General features: G+C 36.6%; 1 protein-coding gene across 3 annotated transcripts in view; it reads right to left on the reverse strand.

Annotated features, from left to right (window-relative positions):
* Window positions 1-19,109, reverse strand: part of gramd4a (GRAM domain containing 4a) — a 47,520-nt gene that overhangs the window by 13,827 nt on the left and 14,584 nt on the right. For 2 of the 3 annotated variants that reach the window (XM_046873300.1, XM_046873301.1), the window contains exons 3-8: window positions 18,743-18,857; window positions 3,627-3,747; window positions 2,511-2,572; window positions 741-876; window positions 419-444; window positions 198-289 (exon numbers count right to left, since the gene is read on the reverse strand). In XM_046873300.1, coding sequence (XP_046729256.1) covers window positions 198-289; window positions 419-444; window positions 741-876; window positions 2,511-2,572; window positions 3,627-3,747; window positions 18,743-18,857 — 552 coding nt within the window. Of the gene's footprint in view, window positions 1-197; window positions 290-418; window positions 445-740; window positions 877-2,510; window positions 2,573-3,626; window positions 3,748-8,887; window positions 9,255-18,742; window positions 18,858-19,109 lie in introns of those variants that run through there. The other variant, XM_046873303.1, reaches the window with a different exon arrangement.

Here is a 19,109-nt window from a genome sequence, read left to right on the forward strand (position 1 = left end):
ATGCAGATGGCACTGAAAAATAGACAGACAGACAGACACAAACATACATATATACAAACAGACAGGGAGATAAAGAAATTGACAACCTACATATACATGCAAAGGCAAAAATAGACAGAAATAAACAGAAAAATAAGTGGAAAAACACATAGAAAATTATATAGATTGTAACGAGCCCTACACAGATAGACACTCACTATAAAGGCAATTGCTGACGTGTACACTGAGTGCCAGTTGGATAAAGCTGACAGGTTCCTCAAGAAGTTTGTTACAGGTCTGGCACCTCTCTCTGCATACGACAAACACACACACACACACACACACACACACACACACACACAAACACACATTAGCACATTCACAAACTGTTTGAAAAGGAATAAAAAAATAAAAGCATAAGTTGTAAAAAATGACTCACTAAGTCGCCTCATATTTTCTGTTAACCTGAAAGAGAGAGGAACATTTGTAACGTTTTTTGTCATTACTCAGTTTCATAAACATAGACGGACATAATATCTCTCCCTGAAGATTACAGTGTACTTCCGCATGCAGTCCAAAAGGTGGTGAGGTTGAGTATTACAACAAGTAATCAAATGGAATGGAATGGAAATTCATGTCATTCGTACAAATTGTGCACATATAAAGAGCTTATTAACAACAACAAAAAACAAAAAAACAACTATTTAAAAACCATAGAGCAAGTAGAGTCTCAGTTTATTAAGTTCTTCACACTTCTCTACCTTTTAGCACTGAGTGGCTCCTCTGGCTCCACTGTGTTCTCCTCTGGCTGGAAACGGAAGTCTTCAATGTAAACCCCGAACCGGTCATAGAGCCACTTCGGCAGTCGAGACCACAGTGTCTCTTTTTTTTGCTTTTCTGAACCAAGAGAGAGTGAGAGACAATGACAGACATTCAATAACTGACCTGTCTACCTCTATTAACCTAATTTACTTATTGTGTGTGTGTAAGACAAGCTCTCCTGCTCCACATTCTTCTCCCCAAATAAAAAAGGGCTCCTTTGTCCTAGATAAGATTCCTCTGCAAATTTAGATCACAGCCTGAAATAACAGGCTCTTAAGCGCCCTGAAGTTAAGCCTTTTACATACAAAAGCCTCTTTTTACACTCAAACAACACATCAGTGAGATAATCGACCCTCTCCCACCGGTAATGCTGTAGATTTGGCGCTACCACACATACACACACACACATGTACTTTTTACACATTAGATCTATTAGCACAAGTCTCACTTTGCAAAGTGAGCTCCTTGAAGATCTGGTTTACATGCTTTGGAGAGGAAGATCTTGAGTGGCCTGCTATAGAGCTCTGATCTCATCCCTACTGAACACCTTTGGGATGAATTGGAACGCTGACTGCACCCCAGACCTCCCCACCTATATCAGTACCTGCCTTTCATAATACCCATGTGGCTGATAAACACAAATATTCATAAGCACACTCCAAAATCTAGTGGAACATCTACACAGAAGAGTGGAGGGATTTATAAAAGCAAATTGGCACTAAATGTGGAATGCAATGCTCAAAAACCAAATACCATACTTATGACCAGGTGACCCAATACTTTTGGCAATATACAGAGTTATTCAAAAAGAATAAACCGATTTCATTACGCAATATTTTATTAAGGAAAAGTAAAACAAAACTCCAGCCAAGTCACAAGTATTATGCTCACAATCAACCTTTATGTAAATGACTGATTATAAATTAAATACAGTTTTATATACAGTACAGACCAAAAGTTTGGACACACTTTCTCATTCAAAGAGTTTTCTTTATTTTCATGACTATGAAAATTGTAGAGTCACACTGAAGGCATCAAGGGCTATTTGACCAAGAAGGAGAGTGATGAGGTGCTGCGCCAGATGACCTGGCCTCCACAGTCATGAAAATAAAGAAAACTCTTTGAATGAGAAGGTGTGTCCAAACTTTTGGTCTGTACTATATATATATATATATATATATATATATATATATATATATATATATATATATATATATATATATATATACACACGTGTATACACAGACACTAAATGCAATATGTTGCGCTTCTATTAGGAGCATAGCGGTATTTTGGGAATACAGCATGCCACTGCATTCTTCCGCTATTACTGCGTGTGTGGAGACCGAGGATTATGTCCTTTTTATATACAAATATATATACAAATTCAACTCCAATTTCCATCCAATTGGAAGGCCAACGTTTTATACACCGATCTACAACTTTCTATACAGAATATGATTAAATGCTAATTACCACTTATTAGCAAGCTCTTTCCTCAACAGCTACTAAGGTGGGAGGGAGAGGGCCCACAGAAGATGGAAAAGGGCAGTACTAAGATTTTTATGTCACTGTATGTCAACTTATGTATATACCATATGTGTTGTTTGCCTATATATACTATAAAAGTGAGCGTGTCTGTATATATTACACAACAAGAAACCATGCATTTAGTATTTCCTTATCACAACCCAGACTTGCTTGCTTACCTGTGCCGTTTGCGGAAGGTGACTGTTGTTTTCGAGATATCTGTGGAGGAGAGTCTTCTAACCTAAAACAGGAACAATCAAGAAAAAGTGTGTAAATATCCACTCATACCTTCTTTATTAATAAGTCATAACACTGTCCGAGACTGTGCACATATCTTTACAGAAAGCAAATCTGTAAAGTAAGTAAAATCTTTACATTTTATTTTGATACCAGACACAACTTAATGTACTGTCATCAATGTGTTTGTGAATCATTAAGTAAGCAAAATGCATTTATTTGGTATAACTGGTGAAAAATTACAGTTGATTGTGGATTATAAGGCAGGTTTGCAGATACAATACTTCAGTATCTGTCTGTTGAAAAATGCTATGTTAATGAGGAATACAGGGTCACCATGAAGGCCATGAAATCATTTATTTGTAAATCGTATGTGTAGAAGTAATGATTGTTGACCCACTATGGTCGACCATAGTGCACAGCAGGGCTAAGAATTTCTTTTACTTCCTTTCACATATGCAGCATCTTTAACAAATCATGGCCCAAAGCGGCAGTTTTAGGATTTTTTTTTCAAGAATAAAGTATACTGTACAGTTCATGTTTGACTAAAATGTTGAACAAATAGTGACAATTCTTTAGATGAGCAAAATAATGGTTGAAATGTGAACATTTGTATAATATTGTTAATTATCAAATAGCCAATCATGTTAAAATGAAAAGGTAAACAGCCCTTTTGTTCATATTTTACATACCGATCGAAATGTATTGCACTGGGTACTGATGTGAGCGTATGTTTAGTCTACAATCACATATCGCATACAAAAGTAAAAAAACAAGTAAACAAATTCTTATGCCATTTTCACATGATGCAACATTCTTCAGAGTGAATCCTGCCCTGTTATTATATTATGCAATGCTATTATTTCAAAATTAGCTAAGAGCAAGGGGTGAAACATGACATGGTTTTATAGGTCAATTTAGTTTTTTTCCCAGTCGACAAAATAAAGTCAAAAGGCCATTGGAGGAGGCCACAAGTCAGTGCATTTTAATTGATGAAACAATATAACCACAAACAGTGTTATAAGTTGAGTTTTTGCACATTAAATCTTAATGCTCACCTGCTTTTTAGAACCTCGTTCATTTTTTGCTCCAAGTCCAGCCTCCTGCAGCGCTCCTTCTCCAGCTCCTGCTTCAACGTCTCCACGTTGGTTTCCTCTCGCAGCTTCCTCAGCTCCTCCTCTGTACACACGACACAAATCACCTCAGATTCAGCACTGCACAAACAACAGGCTACTTGAGAAATATTAGCAGAGGATGCGAGCGTTTTCTTTTACTGTGCTATAGGATTGATAGTGATGGGGCAATCGTCTGAAATCGTTCTTTCTTTCCTCCACTGAGAGGTGGATGTGTCCACATGACACTTTCCATTCACCGCCTCAACTCTCTCGCTCCCTCTATTCAGTCATCAATCTATTCAGCATAAATAGGAGCTGATCCAGTGCACACCTCCAGCTGTACTGAAGGTCATAAATATTTTAGTGCTAAAACTTGCACTTTTTAGCCAGCAGAACGTAAACCAGAATCAAAGCCTGCTATCCGTAGACTGCACACCCCATGGAGAGAGTCATTAGTGGAAGTGTTTGAGGGGAATTGTTGGACCTTAGGGGGTCTGCAATTGTGAGCTCAAGCGAGATGAGAGCTGCAGCACTCACTTTTCACTTCTCAAAATCCCACACTTTACACTCAGGCACAGCTCCCGACAACATGTTATCCATTCTTAGAATATCTGTGCTACATTCAGTGGGTGAGATTGCTTGATTAAGGGAGGAGGATCCAGTGTGGAGCCCTTCAGATATTCAAAAAGGTTTTTTATCAAAGACTGTGACAAATCATATGGTGATGTAAGCCGTGTTAACTGCAAACTAGAGAAATGAATTTAGAACCTTGAGGCTTTATACACTGTAGAAGTGTAGGATGACTCAGACATCATGACCTGGTTTTCCATGAAAATAAATCCTAGGCCAAGGCAGAGAGATCATGCACAATCACAGTATAGCACCAAAAACTGCAATAGCACCATTCAAACTAACAAACAAACACATAAACAATCTAAAGAGTCATACCAGCACAGGGTATTTCTATGACATTAAGTCAGCATGACAAAGAAATACTTAAATACTTAATGTTGCACAATGCATTGATTAATATTTTTTAATAGCAAACTATTCAAACTTTCAGTAGTTTCATTAAACAGGCTTTGTAGATATTATTATAGAACCAATATTATGATATATAAGTGTTATGACAAATTATGCCGATACTGGTGTAGGTTCAATGAGCCAACCAAACACCAATCAGACACTTAGTTGCATAAACAAACATCCAATAAACAGCCAATTAGTTGATGAGCTGGTTAACAAAACACCACTCAAATAATTAGTTGGTAATCAAATAGCCTATTAGAAAATCAGGTACTTCTGACATGTTGAAAATAACACTGGCGATAAGCTAAAATGTAGATTTTTTTTACTTGTGCACACAGTGTAACAGCATTGCAGTCGCTGGACAGTAATTTAGAGTTGTAACTCTAAGCTCAGGCCAGTACTTGGTTCACACACACAGCTGTCTGTGTTTGTTAACATCCGTGTGTTCAGAATGTTTGACAAATGATCATGTCTAAGTCGCCACACATCGCTATGCTTAACATCCACATGAGTGGAATCTGTGCTGAAATATCCCGCAACTCCTCAGATTTCATCCGTTGCCAGTGGCATTTTGCAAGCTAAAAGCTTACCTAAATTATTAATTTGTTTGTCTGTCTCTTTTGTTTGCTTCTTCTTTCTGCTGCCTGGAAGTCACGTTCAGACAGAGTAACGTGAAAGCACATGCTGGAAAATAACTCCATCTCTCTGGCAAGCTCCCCAAAGCCCCTAACACACAGTGACTAGGCCATGGGTCGTCTTTTTCTATCAAAAAGCACACACACACCACACACAGTGACAAAAAGTTCTTCTCGGAAAATATCTAAGGAAATGATGATGAATGTGAACTAACTCCAGGGTGCATCGCTGAAATTAGGTTACAAATAAATGAGGTTCAAGCACAGGACAAAAAACCTCTCTGTAATGACATTCTTAAGTGTTGTGCCTCCCACTGGTTGTGTTCAAATCACTCATACAGCTCAACAATAAACCCCAACAACAGACATAAATAATGTGAGTAATTATGAGCACCACAGAGTGTTGAACTGTTTTTAAATACATCACTGCCACGGTGCACAAGACACACACAGGTACAAGACAAAAAGACACCCACAGCTAACAAAATACAAGTCTTCCGATGCAAACAGCATTGGAGGCTACGTTTTGTGCAGAAAATAAGCAGTGCGTATTTAGTAAAATGGCATCTCATTTTGTGAGAGAAGCCTATACATAATTCACACAGGCCTCATTTCACATCCATCTTCTAATTAGGCTTTACAGCAAGACGGAACAGAAGATTAATACAGCACACAGACACACACAGCACGTACCTCATCACCACCTGTTAGAGCTCATCAAAGATTCAGCGGCGTTCTCTCTCTCTCTCTTTCTCTCTCGCTCTCTCTCTCTATCTATCGCTCTTCCTCTTGCACTCTCTCTCTCAAGCCCCCAGCAAGACATATGTCATTTCAATCCTGTGAAATCATCCTTTACAGCTGTATTTCTTTTGCCCTCCAGTTTCATCTTTCTGAGACTCTTCATATTAACTCTAAATTACTTTTGCCAGTAATGAGCTAACTGTACTAGAGTTGTGTGCCTCATTGCTTTTTATACTGAACACAGGGTACGTCTGGGCAACGTAATCATTTACATACAGGTGCATCTTAATAAATTACAATATCATTAAAAAGTTGATTTATTTTAGTAATTCAATACAAAAAGTGAAACTCGTATATTATATAAATTCATCACACAGACAAACTGATATATTTCAAACGTTTATTTCTTTTAATTTTGAATATTATGGCTTACGGTTAATGAAAACCCAAAATTCAATTGTATAATACAATAAAAGTGTGAGTCCTGTGAGTGTGAGTGTGAGTCCTGTCCGGGTCTCTTGCAATCAAATAAATTAATTTGTGCTGATTATATTGATAGATATTCCAAACAGAAGGAAGTCAAATGTTGTGCATTTTCAATCATCGTATCCAAACTGTAGTTTATATCAAGAAATCCTAAAACTGTGTGCTGACAACATGACTAAACATTTTGATGATTTTTTTTTGTGAACAATGACAAAGGGACTTTGCATTCTGATGGGAATTAGATGTTCATTGACACAAATACTTACTTTGAGGAGATGAACTAAGGATTTTGAGAGGAAAAAGTACAGGCTTTTGCAAGAAATCCAATGTATTGGGCTGTTTGTTGTTTTGAGTATACTGGTTTGCAAAATATTAAGGATGATTCGAGAAAAGCTCCAAAGCAACAGAGAAAAACTGTAAATAGCTAGCTAAACAGCATGCCACCCATAAAAATGGCTAGTTTTAAAATCAGCAAAACAAAAACAAAACTCTGTGTGTAATACAACAAACCTAAACCTCCTTGAAAAACTAAAACCTGATATTTCAATTTCAAGTTTTAAATAGAAGACATTCTGACTGCTTCAACTCTTACAGTTTTTTCTCCGTTGCTTTGGAGCATATCTCAAATCATCCTTAATATTTTGCAAACCAGTAAGTGCATTTTTAAAACAATTTGTACAAACAGCACAATACATTGGATTTCTTGCAAAAGCCTGTACTTTTCTCAAAATCCTTAGTTCATCTCACGAAAGTAAATATTTGTGTCAATGAACATGTCATTCCCATCAGAATAAAAAGTCCCTTTTTCATTGTTTTTCATTGTTTATTCATGTTGTCAGTATGACACTGCACAGCTTCAAAATTTCTTGATTTAAACTACGGTCTATAGATTTTAGCAGCACAAATTCATTTATTTGATTGTATATTTGGATTTATAATCCGGACAGTATTCACACTTTTACTGTACTGTACAAGTGTTTGTTTGTTTCTTAGTTGTTCATCCATTTTAAGAATTGATATTTCTTTGTTTTGCTTTGTCTGTATACACTCTCCAATTGACGGTTTACAAGATTCACCTTTGACCTGTTTTAGAGAACTAGTTGATTATCGGTTGATCTGATGCTGTTCACTCGCCTTCGTTAGTGACATACCAGATTAATCTGCACAATTCATCAATTCAACACATTAACAAAAAAAATAATGACTGGTTTAATCATTTTGCATTCAATGACATACTGATGCTGAGATGTTTTGGGGGTTAAAACTATTCAGGTGAAACCAGTATAATATATTTTGATCAACATGACATAAACAACTGATAATGTAGGAAACAGCAGACACTTGTACACAATCAATTAAATTAATGCACAAAAGCATTCGCAATTTGATCAAAGCAACAAGAAATGATCTTATGATGAGCTTAAAAAAAAAGCCGTATTGAGAAGAAAGAAGGAACAAAGAACAGAAAAAAAAAATTCTGACACAGATATCAGTGTATTAATATTAGTCTCAATGTAATGGAAATGTGTAGAAATAAAAGGCAGGTATGTAAAAGGCGCATGTGTGTGTGGGTGCCATGCCAGCATCTAAATTGCCCATCTTAAGAAGCTTAGCCGTATCTAATCTAACCATGCCATGGACAGCATGTAAACCTATTAAGACCAGAGTGGAATGGGGGAAAGGGATAGTGAGTAAATGTGGACACAGCCTGAGGACACACTGATTCAGGGAGCATGGCAGCTCTCTTGTCCTGTCTCTCACCATGTAATAAGCATTAAAAAGGTCTGTCTGGTGAATTAGCTTTAAGTCTGAGGGAATGTGTCTAAAAAAAATATACCAATAGGGCCATTATAGAACAACATACAATACTATTGAAAACACAACATGATGCCTATCTATCTATCTATCTGTCTGTCCGTCCGTCCGTCCGTCCGTCCGTCCGTCCGTCCGTCCGTCCGTCCGTCCGTCCGTCCGTCCGTCCGTCCGTCCGTCCGTCTATCTATCTATCTATCTATCTATCTATCTATCTATCTATCTATTTTGCATGTTCTCCCAAAGCGCTTTTTTTTTTAAGGTTCACTCTAGGTCACTCATTATTCCACTTCCATTTTCTGACATTACATAAATTCCCTTAACAGCTGACCCAGCTTATTCAGCTAAAATACCTCCAAGCAGAAATACCCAACACATATACTGAAATTATTTCATTACTACAATTTCACAGAAATAACTCATTAGCCATTGCTATAAGGTAAACAATAACCAAAAAAATGCAACAGCTTGTAATAAGGTATGTAATAGATGAAAACTTACTAAGACTCAGGCTGCTCTCATAAATCTTGATCTTGTCAGTTGAGCTGTTGAGGTCCTGATTTAGACCTATAGCATCCATCCTGATCCTTAGTTAGCTTTAACCAAAACTTTAATGTTCGGGTAAAAAAAAAAAGTGTCCATATAAGAGAGTCCGCTTTTAATGCCTAAAACCTGAGGCATTTCTAATCATGCAGAGTGCCCTTGCTAGTAATTCCCAAAGAGCTTTGGGCTCACACAAAGGCTCTATTAACAGTAGAAGCCGTTAGTATTGCGAGCACTTTGTTCACATACTGTATAGTCTTTTCCACAACATTAAACTAAGCTTTCAAAATGACATCACCGGCAGCTTTGACTGGAGTCTGTTGGATCAATATTTTTTTAAGTTAGTGACCGACAAGATCAATTCATATATGTTTTCAGCATTTGCAAGAACTGAGCTTCAGAGAACTGTTCTGTGCCATGCAGAAACATACTTGTCTGTTACACACCATTCTCATTATGGCAACTTTGTCCTTTTGCCCTCAGACAATGTTTGCAGCATGAGCAATGCAGAAAAACTGACTAAAGGTTAACTGGAATGAATTTCACAAACACAGCAGAAACACTGTGAAGACTTGCTGACACATTAGCAGCTTTAAAAAACTAACAAAATAATAATACGCAGACTTTCAACAAACAAATGCAAATGGTTTCGACTTCAGTTGTAAAAATAATCTGACTCATAGGCATTTTTTGCATTCATTTATCTTAAATTGATGACAATTGCTTTGAGCTCTAGTGCTCTAAAAACTCCAAAGCATTTAGTCAGTCACATCTTTAAACGATATCCGAGTTGAGCATTCATTTTAATACATTTTACAGCTTAATATACTGGTCTTTAAAACAGTTATCAACTTATGTATATTAACTAATCCGGATCAATCATTGTTTATTACTTTTTTCCCATCAGCAAATAACTCGTGGAGTTTCAAATCACAAAACTGTTTTGTGATACAAAATAGGTGATAGGTTACACTATAACCAGACACTAGACTAGTGTGCAATTTACGTTTGCATCTACTTACACATCCTGCACTTAAACCACTTCCTGCTTTATATCAGTTTCGGCTTTGTGTAGTCATGACTTCACACACTAGGTAGAGTGTAGATTTAACAGGATGCATACAATACATGACTGTTTAAATCATTTACCTAAAATGTAACACTACGCACATCCTAGTTTTGCGTACACCAACGTGCATGTTTTAGTTGTCTTGACTGTTAATATTTTCAGACATTTGATTAACGTATAAACAAATAACGATGACGGGTTATAAATATAAAGGCTAAAATTGTTTCAATGGATCACTAGCTTGGAAAATATATACGATTAGGGCATGAGATCTTAATAATAATATAATCAGAATGGCTTGAATGGCAGATAAACTAAATCCACTTGGGTTCATTACATTGACAGTGGCATTTTACATTGGCAATAAGAATGAAATATATCAGCCCAAATAGAGATCAAATCAACATGATTGTCACTAAATCTTCTGTCTGGGATACAAAGAATTCAGCCCCATGCTCTTCTTTACACCATTCTGACACCATTTGATCCACCAAAGACATTAATTTATAGCAAATAATCTGAAGTAGACAAAAGTTTGTGGAGACCAGACAATCACACCAAATATGTGCTTTCTGAACATCCTATTCAGGATTGAATGGCCTTTTTGCTGTATTAATAACCTCCACCTTTCTGAAAAAGATTTCCACTTATCTTTTGGATTGCAGTTGTGGGGATTTGCGATCAACCTAAAAGCATTACTGAGATCAGGGACCGACTGCTAGGCAAGAAGGTATTAGGTGTGGTGTTCTAGTTGATGCCGAAGATGTTCAGTGGGATGGATGTCAGGACTCCAGGAAATAGAAATATTTATGTTACAGAACACAAAGCATCCAACTTTGTGACAAATGTTTCGGAAAGGTTCCCATAATGGTGTGCTGATCAGGTATATATATATTGGTTCAGTTAGAGTATAGAATATAATAAAGTGGCGTACACGGTCTTAGCAATGTCATTAGAAACAAGCTCTAAGTTTGACAACAGGAGACTATCATCAATACAGCAGGAGACAGTGTTAGATATTAAATTAAAAATAGACCACAATTGTAACCACATTTTCAGGATTTATTAGCAAGCTTCTCCACTTTCTGAAGGCGCAGGGACATAGCGGGTACGCTGTCGTTCTGCTCGAAGCACGATGTTGTGACATGCCAGTGCTCGCAGCAGTGCCCACCTCATCCGTTACAAACACACAGCCGTAGCTCTATGAGACTGTGCCAGCATTTCAACTCAACAATAAGGCATATAAAGCGGAGCTCCTGTGGCCACCCTCCTGCCTACAGAGTGCTACTGTTGCATGGTAACCTGCCTGAAAGAACAGAGAAGAAGAAAGTGGGGGTGCTGCAAATAAAGAAACAGATCCTCACATTTTGCCAGTCACATAATGCACAGGATATTCCAGAGGAAGTGGTGAGTAGAGCGTCGCAGTTTATTGCGCCACAGAGCTGGATAAGCCAGCAGAGTTGACAAAAACTAGTCATGGGCTAGTATTATATCATTAGAGTATTATATAGTAAGTACTGTATTTTTTATCACTTAAATAATGGTAAGCCAGTGACCCTAAATAAAACCTTTGGGCATATAAGCCAAGAATTAAAACAATAGCTGTTTTCTATTATTTTTTTCCCTAAGAGGTAGGATTTGAACTCACAACCTTCAGTCACTAATTCAGAACTCATCTCTGTATTAGAAGCTTAACTGCTTGCTATCACTGCCCACACAGCCAGATATAGATCTGATCTCCCACACAAGCATAGGATTTAGCAAGAAAATAAGAAAAATAAAAACTAAACACTGCCAGCTTATTTCAGTAGAAAACCTCTTGTCACTGTATTACTGGTTTCCTATCAATGTAAGGTCGAAAAGGTTGAAAATTACATGAAAGTGTGATTTATGTGATGATCCTTTCACATACTAGATCCACTTCATTCCATCTGGTTAACCTGCCTAGATTTCTACACATGCCAAGTGAATTGATGTTAGCGTACATAAATGTTACGTCAATTCAGTAGCAAATTATTCCCATTAGTAATATTAGCACTCACAAAATAGGTTCCTAATGACATTGAGAACTATTAAAGGCACTACTAAATAAAAATCAAGTTAATATAGGGTTAATATTTAATACAGAAGGAATCATAATAGGGCTGCAACAACTAATCGATAAAATTAATAATAAATATTGAAATTTGTTGTCGACGAATGCCGTTATCGATCAGTTGGGCTGCTCAAGTTACGACTTACCGTGATGGCAAGCTAACACAGCTGCTTGCGAAATGGTGGAGAGTACAGGGTCAACCGGGAACAGGAAAAGAAAACACACACGGATGAAGGCGAAACATCAGCACGGTAAGCAGAACTGTACAATCCTTATCATGTGAAAATGTTCTAGCTTATTAAAGTGCTATTGTGTAAACTGTTTGTAACTTCGGGACGGTCGCACTGGATCTGTTCTGTCGTGACATGCGAGCATCAGGTTGCACAATCAGCTCGCTCACTAGTGATGATTCAATTAAAACGGTGCGAACAAACACTACATCTAAACACAGCACATAACAGCAGCAGTGAACGATTACAGCGAACGATTATGCATTTGTACACCAATGTATATATTTTCATTCTTTTTAAGCCTGTTAGCTCGCTGCGTTTCTGCGTTCCTTTCTCTTTTCATTGCATTTGTCTACTATAACAGTTATCTATCTCAAACGTGATTTACTGCGGCTTTACTACGTTCAAATGCTGGTTTTCAATGTTTGTGTTTAAATAGATATTAGCTTATATCTTATATCTAAACTAAAATGTCTGTGTATTTTTTAAAGCATGTTTGTCAACTTGCCATCTGCAATTGTCATTAAAAACAATACAAATGCTGATTTACACAATTTACACCTTGCACATTCAAATGCTGTTTTTGTTTTCTTTCAGAAGGAAACATCCCAGAATGAGTGAAAGTAGAAATCCCCCATGCACTCGTCAACAAGCAGCCACTATAAAGCTCTAAAACATCAAATTTAAAGATTTCATAATAACTCAATATCTGGATTTTGCATTTTTTTAAGGTACATATATATATATATATATATATATATATATATATATATATATATATATATATATATATATATATATATATATATATATATATATACAAGGAATGAATGCATGAATTAATGTATAAATCATGAACAAAAAAACAAATATAATTTTTGGAAATGTTTTATTAAGGAAACTTCGATGATTAATAAGCAATTGTTTGGTTTAAAAAAACTTTTCTGAACCTCTAACATGGATAAAGTAATAATAAAGAATGATATAGCCTCTAAAGCTCCAATGTGCTGTAGGTCTTCTCTTGCTGAAATGAAAGACAGCTGAAAGATGAGTGTGTATGTGTGTGTGTGTGTGTGTGTGTGTGTGTGTGTGTGTGTGTGTGTGTGTGTGTATGTGCGCGTGTTCTATCTATGATCACAAATTTTGGCTTAGCGAGGACCCAAGGGGAGCCGCTTTAATAAATAAATAATGAGCAATCCAACAAACAAATGAACAAGCAAATAAAAGAGCTAAAATATTTGTTACGTTTAGCATTGCTTTTAATATCCACATTAATATTGATACTAATGAAAAGTTCTTATATGAAGAGTGAGACAAATATGTGTGTGTGGGTGGGGGTGTTCGTTGATATGTAAGAAGAGTAGGTTCTGGCCATGGCTACACTAATCACATTACTAACTTCTTACTGACATAGCACGATGACACAGCAGTGCAACAAACACACACACATACACACTCACCCACCCACACCCGCACACATTCTCAGTGACGTCACATTCCTGGCTAAGTGGCCATGAGGCATCCTTGCCATCCTTGCCTTGCTATTGCTACAACCTGCACTTTTCTGTGCATCACTAAAAGTAGGTTGTAGCCAATTAGTCCTGCTCAGATAGTGTGAAAGCAGTAGACAGACGGGTCAAACATGAGAAGGACACTCCTTTGACTTATATGACTTTTACAATGTGTTTACACAGACAACCACGGGGACACTCCTGATAAAACTTGCTGCAACATGACTCATACAATCTGAGACTTGAACTTCCAGGCATATCAGGGAGCTGTGGGGAATCTGAAGAAGTTGAATGCATCACAGAGATCCTTTAATGAATGCCAGTAGAGAGAGAAGAGATACAAACAGATTCGTTTCATAAGTTATATCTGTATACAGTCTCTTGCTATGGTCACTGGGAAGAGCTGCACACCTCAAACCTGGCTTAGATTACCTGACGTTTCATGATTCACAGTTAGTCAGTTCTAGCGTGCACATTTACGGTGCACATGAAAGCAGTGTTATTAATACAGAAAACTCAGCAGCATGTAAAGGCATAGAATTTCATTTATTGCCTGTGATTAAGTTTCATTGCAGTCCTGCAAGCGAGTACACTTTCTACCCGACTCCAGACGTAGTATAAGAGTGTTGTGTAGTCAATAATCCAAACGATTTATGAAATCTTTCTTTGAAATGGTGGACCAGCACTGACAGAAAAGAAACCTCGGAATTTTATTTTACTCTACAAACACACGTAAAAAAAATCTAACCGTTGCTGACAATAAAGCTTTTTGCTTCTTAATCTCATTTAGTGTTTACTGTGGAACTTTTATTTCTCTAGAGGAAGCAACTGCAATGAGTTAAACATGACATGCATTTCTAATAGCAAGTCAAATCCTATCCTAGAGGTGGCACTGATCCAATACCAGGTATCTGTGTTGCGCTGATACCAGCAAAAAATGGTGGATCAGATATCAGGGAAAATATATTTTGAGTATCTAGTCTTGTATCAAATGTATTGGACTTGAAAAACAAAAACAGGTGGAAAAGTTTACATATACATATACAGGATTTTTATTTCTACTTTAAGATTTATTAAATTTATTCTTTATTCAAATGTTTTCATTATTTAAATTCAATTTCAAATTTTTAAGATCACTAGTTTTTAAATAATATGTATATAAAAAAAGAGATCCCTTTTTAATTTGAACCAGTTATTCGTTTCAAAGCTGCGAGACAGCAACAGTACCTGCTGTGCCACCCTGTGAAATAAACAAATACTAAAATATCCCATATTTGACTGACAATATTGGCCTATATTTTGCTTTTGGAAAAAAATGCATCTATCCAATGAATCCTCTCTTTACCATATTTACTGACTCTCTCAATCTCTCAGTAGTAATCTTTACTGTATACTGGCAGAGGACAAAGCTGGAGTCAGCATGTCTGTGTGTAATGGGGAATCCCAAGATAAACATGTACACGTCTCCTGAACGGGAGTAACCTCCTGTCAGCTGTACTGCAGCATGAAATGGGTCAGTGCTATTATTGTGCTGATAATGCCACGCTAAGAGGGTCAAAGGAGACATAAAGGCAAATACACACACATGCTTAATATAGCTTCCCTTGTCACAGACATTAAAGTTATTGAGAAGGATGTGTATAGAACCCCCTTTCTTTTTTTGTATTTCAGAAAGAGACAGAGAGAGATCCTGTCATTAGTATAGTGTTGTATACACCAAATAAAATATCTCTTTTCAGCTATGAAGACATAGACAGAATTCCCCCTTCTGCTTTTGTTGTTATATGCATCCAATTTGACATTTAGTCCCCATTTGATGTAACAATATCCTCCACTCCACTTTTAGGAAGATGTTTTACAAAATCTTAGTGTGTGTTTGTGGAGATTTTATTCTCATTCAGCTGCAAGGGTCTTATTAAAGTCAGGTACTGATGTAAGTGAGGAGGTCTGGGGTGCAGTCAGTGTTCCAATTCATCCCAAATGTGTTCAGTAGGGTTGGACTGCATCCAAGTCTGTCCTATACAAATGTGTAGAAACAAATCAATTAAGCAAAATCTTACCTACAGACATCATCTAATGGGATGACCAATCTATCTTCATCTCGACCTTTCACATACACTCATAAATAACACACCATAACTACAGAATAACTCACTAGACTAGAAATAGATGTATAGTCACAATAATAATCAATTAGAAGCTTTTATTATCCAGCTTGTCTAATTTGCTGATTGTTGTGTGCAGATAGTAGCCTTAGCTACAATTTTATTAGTGTGATTATTAAATTTTTATTCACTCTTTTTAGTATATTACATTATTCATAACATACAAAATTTTTTTACATTTAATTCTGAAATTTTGTTTAACCATACGTAGCATTCTTGGACGGTGTCTCAGATGTCAGGACAGAAGCGTGATCAGGACAATGGATGACTTTGGGATTTCTGGTTTGGGATTTTTCTTATCTTGTTAACACAAGGCTACTGAGGTAAAGACTAATAAAGTTTGAATGAAGTGTATTGCTGCTATAGCTCAAGTGATAACAGGAACTACATTTGCATTTATGGCATTTGCCAGATCATTATCCTTAGAGAGATTTACAACACAGCAGTTAAGGGTTAAGAGCCTTGCTCAAGGGCCCAGCATTGGTAGTGCGGGGATTTAAACTCATACCCTTCTGATCCAAAAACCAAAGAACTAAAAATATAACACAAAAAAAAGTCTCCATTTGCCTGTACTATTAGTTGCCCGTACAACAGGGTTTTACTGTATTAAATCACAGTAAAACCCTGTTGTACGAGCAACTAATAGTACAGGCAAATGGAGACTTTTTTTTGTGTTATATTTTTATTTCACTAGAAATCTTCAAGAAGTCTCCCAAGAAAATCAGTGATGGTGCTGTGAAAACAAAAGTAAATAGAATTACCATTGAAACCAAAAAGGTTACGCGCGTGGTGTGCGTCTCATACTCGTAATCAACCACTACCACATGGGGTTAGGGTTAAATGATGTTTACATTACGGTACTTTGCGGTGTATTTGTTTGTTAAAATAGGCTACAAATACTTTTTAAGTCCAGAAATAAGCAATCGAATGAGGTTTTAGAACGGATTAAATTGCTTTTACATTAATTCTTATGGGGAAAATCTGTTCGAACGTATGAGCAAATGGACCTACGAGCAATTTTTCAAGAACTAATTATGCTTGTACAACGGGGTTTTACTGTATTGCAATTGTTGGCAAACTGCTGTGCCATAAGGGGAATGAAATACATTGGGACATGCTATTAATGGAAGATTTAGTCAACTTTGTCCTACCAAAGGTGGGAAGTAACAAAGTACAAATACTTTGTTACTGTACTTGAGTAGATTTTTTTGGTATCAGTACTTTATTTCACTATTTTCTTTTTTAAGCAACTTTTTACTCATTACATTTTTACACAAATATCTGTACTTTCTACCTCTTAGATTTTCAAAAACGGTTAAAAATATTATTTGATTATGTAATCGGACCATAAATCCCATAAAACCATACCATACATCGGTATAATTATTATAAAAGCTTCTTGACTTGACTTGAGGTGCAGTTTCTCCAGTTTTTACCACATTAACTGTCCGTGTGAAAACATAGCAATGGTTCCGTTTGGTGTCCTGATTTTTATGTAATTTAAACCACCATTATTACTTTAAAACATTTACAAGAAATTGTTGTCTTTATCCTCTATGTTGAGTTTGGTTTCACTAATAATAAACATACATTTGCATAAAGCATCCATATTTCATTGTTGGTTAGAGTATTCAAAACATGAAGTATTAATATATGGTACATTTAGAACAGATATAAATGTGTCATTAAGTTGCGATTAAATATTTTAATTTATTGACAGCCCTAATATTAATATGATGTGAGGTCCAGTTACCAGCGTGACACTAAAACAGGTAGAAGTAATAACTACTTTTTACTTAAATAAATGTCATAGCCCAAACCTTTTCACTTTCACTTGAGTAAAAAAGTATAATAGGTACTTTTATTTTATTTTATTTATTTTATTCAACTTTTATTTTAGTATTTTAAAGCATGAGCATCTGTACTTCCACTTAAGCAAAGTATGTGTGTACTTTTTTCCACCTCTGCTCTACACTGGGCTTAATCGCACCACCCCATTATTGATCATTTCCGTAGATCATAATTATCTGTTGTGTTTTATTCGGCACAAGATAAACCTTTGTAAGATAAATCTTTATAAGACAAAACTTTATTCGTCCCACAGTGGATATACAGGATACATGTGCATGCATATGACTTCCTCAAGAAGACCAAGCTCACAATATCCTCAGTATGAATCAATAATAGATCAATAAATTCAATAATGAATCGTTCGAAAAAGCACAGCAAACTAGTAGATAAATAATAATAGTACGGTGTAAAAATGTGTAAAGTGTGTGTTCTTAGTTTAAAAAAAAAAAACCACACTTGCTTTGCACTTGAGCTATGAGACTAATGTAGTCTAATGTAGATCATTCGTAATGGAATCCTGAGTCATTACTCACCCAGAGTTGTTTAGCATCACAGACAAGGGTTTCTAATGCTGTATGACACTATGATTTCTACAAAAATGTACTTTGTACTGCTAAATACAGTAAGAGCGTTTTCTACCTGAGCACATGGTCAGGTTTCAGTATGCACAAGATACAAGACATGTCAGTCTCTGGTGTTATGTGGAATAAAGAAAAGACTAATGTTCTACTTCACAAAGCAGTCCATGTACAAAATGAGTAAACCGAGACCAAGTTGTATTAGTGGTAAGATAAGAATCATAGAACATGCAGCTTGATAGATGCTTAACTGAAGCCTATTAGTGTTTTACACACATACATACAGAAAGTCACATCTCTCCATCATTACTCACGCAGGAAGTGCTTCTCCAGTAAGGCAATCTCTAGATGACCTTTGACCTCATTGAGGCGTTCAGAGTCGCTCCTCAGGTCCTGCATGGCAGCCATGTTGACAGCTCCCGATCCAGCCTGTCCAACACACACACGCACACGTACACATGTGGTTACAGTCTATCACTCGTTGCCACATTCACACGTACACATACAGGCTGAGGAAAATGCAAAGCACCCAAAAGGTGTGTAAAACACACACAGCACGTGCGGCTGGTAAACAGGGAGCCACCTTACTGAAATCCCACGCCTTTCTGCTTCCTGCTGTTCCCTGAAAATGCAAAGCGCAGTGTCAGAGGGTCGGAGCTCCTATGCTATTCAGAGAGCAGG

Source organism: Silurus meridionalis, chromosome 18 (genome assembly GCF_014805685.1).
Source record: "Silurus meridionalis isolate SWU-2019-XX chromosome 18, ASM1480568v1, whole genome shotgun sequence".
Lineage (NCBI taxonomy): Eukaryota > Metazoa > Chordata > Actinopteri > Siluriformes > Siluridae > Silurus > Silurus meridionalis.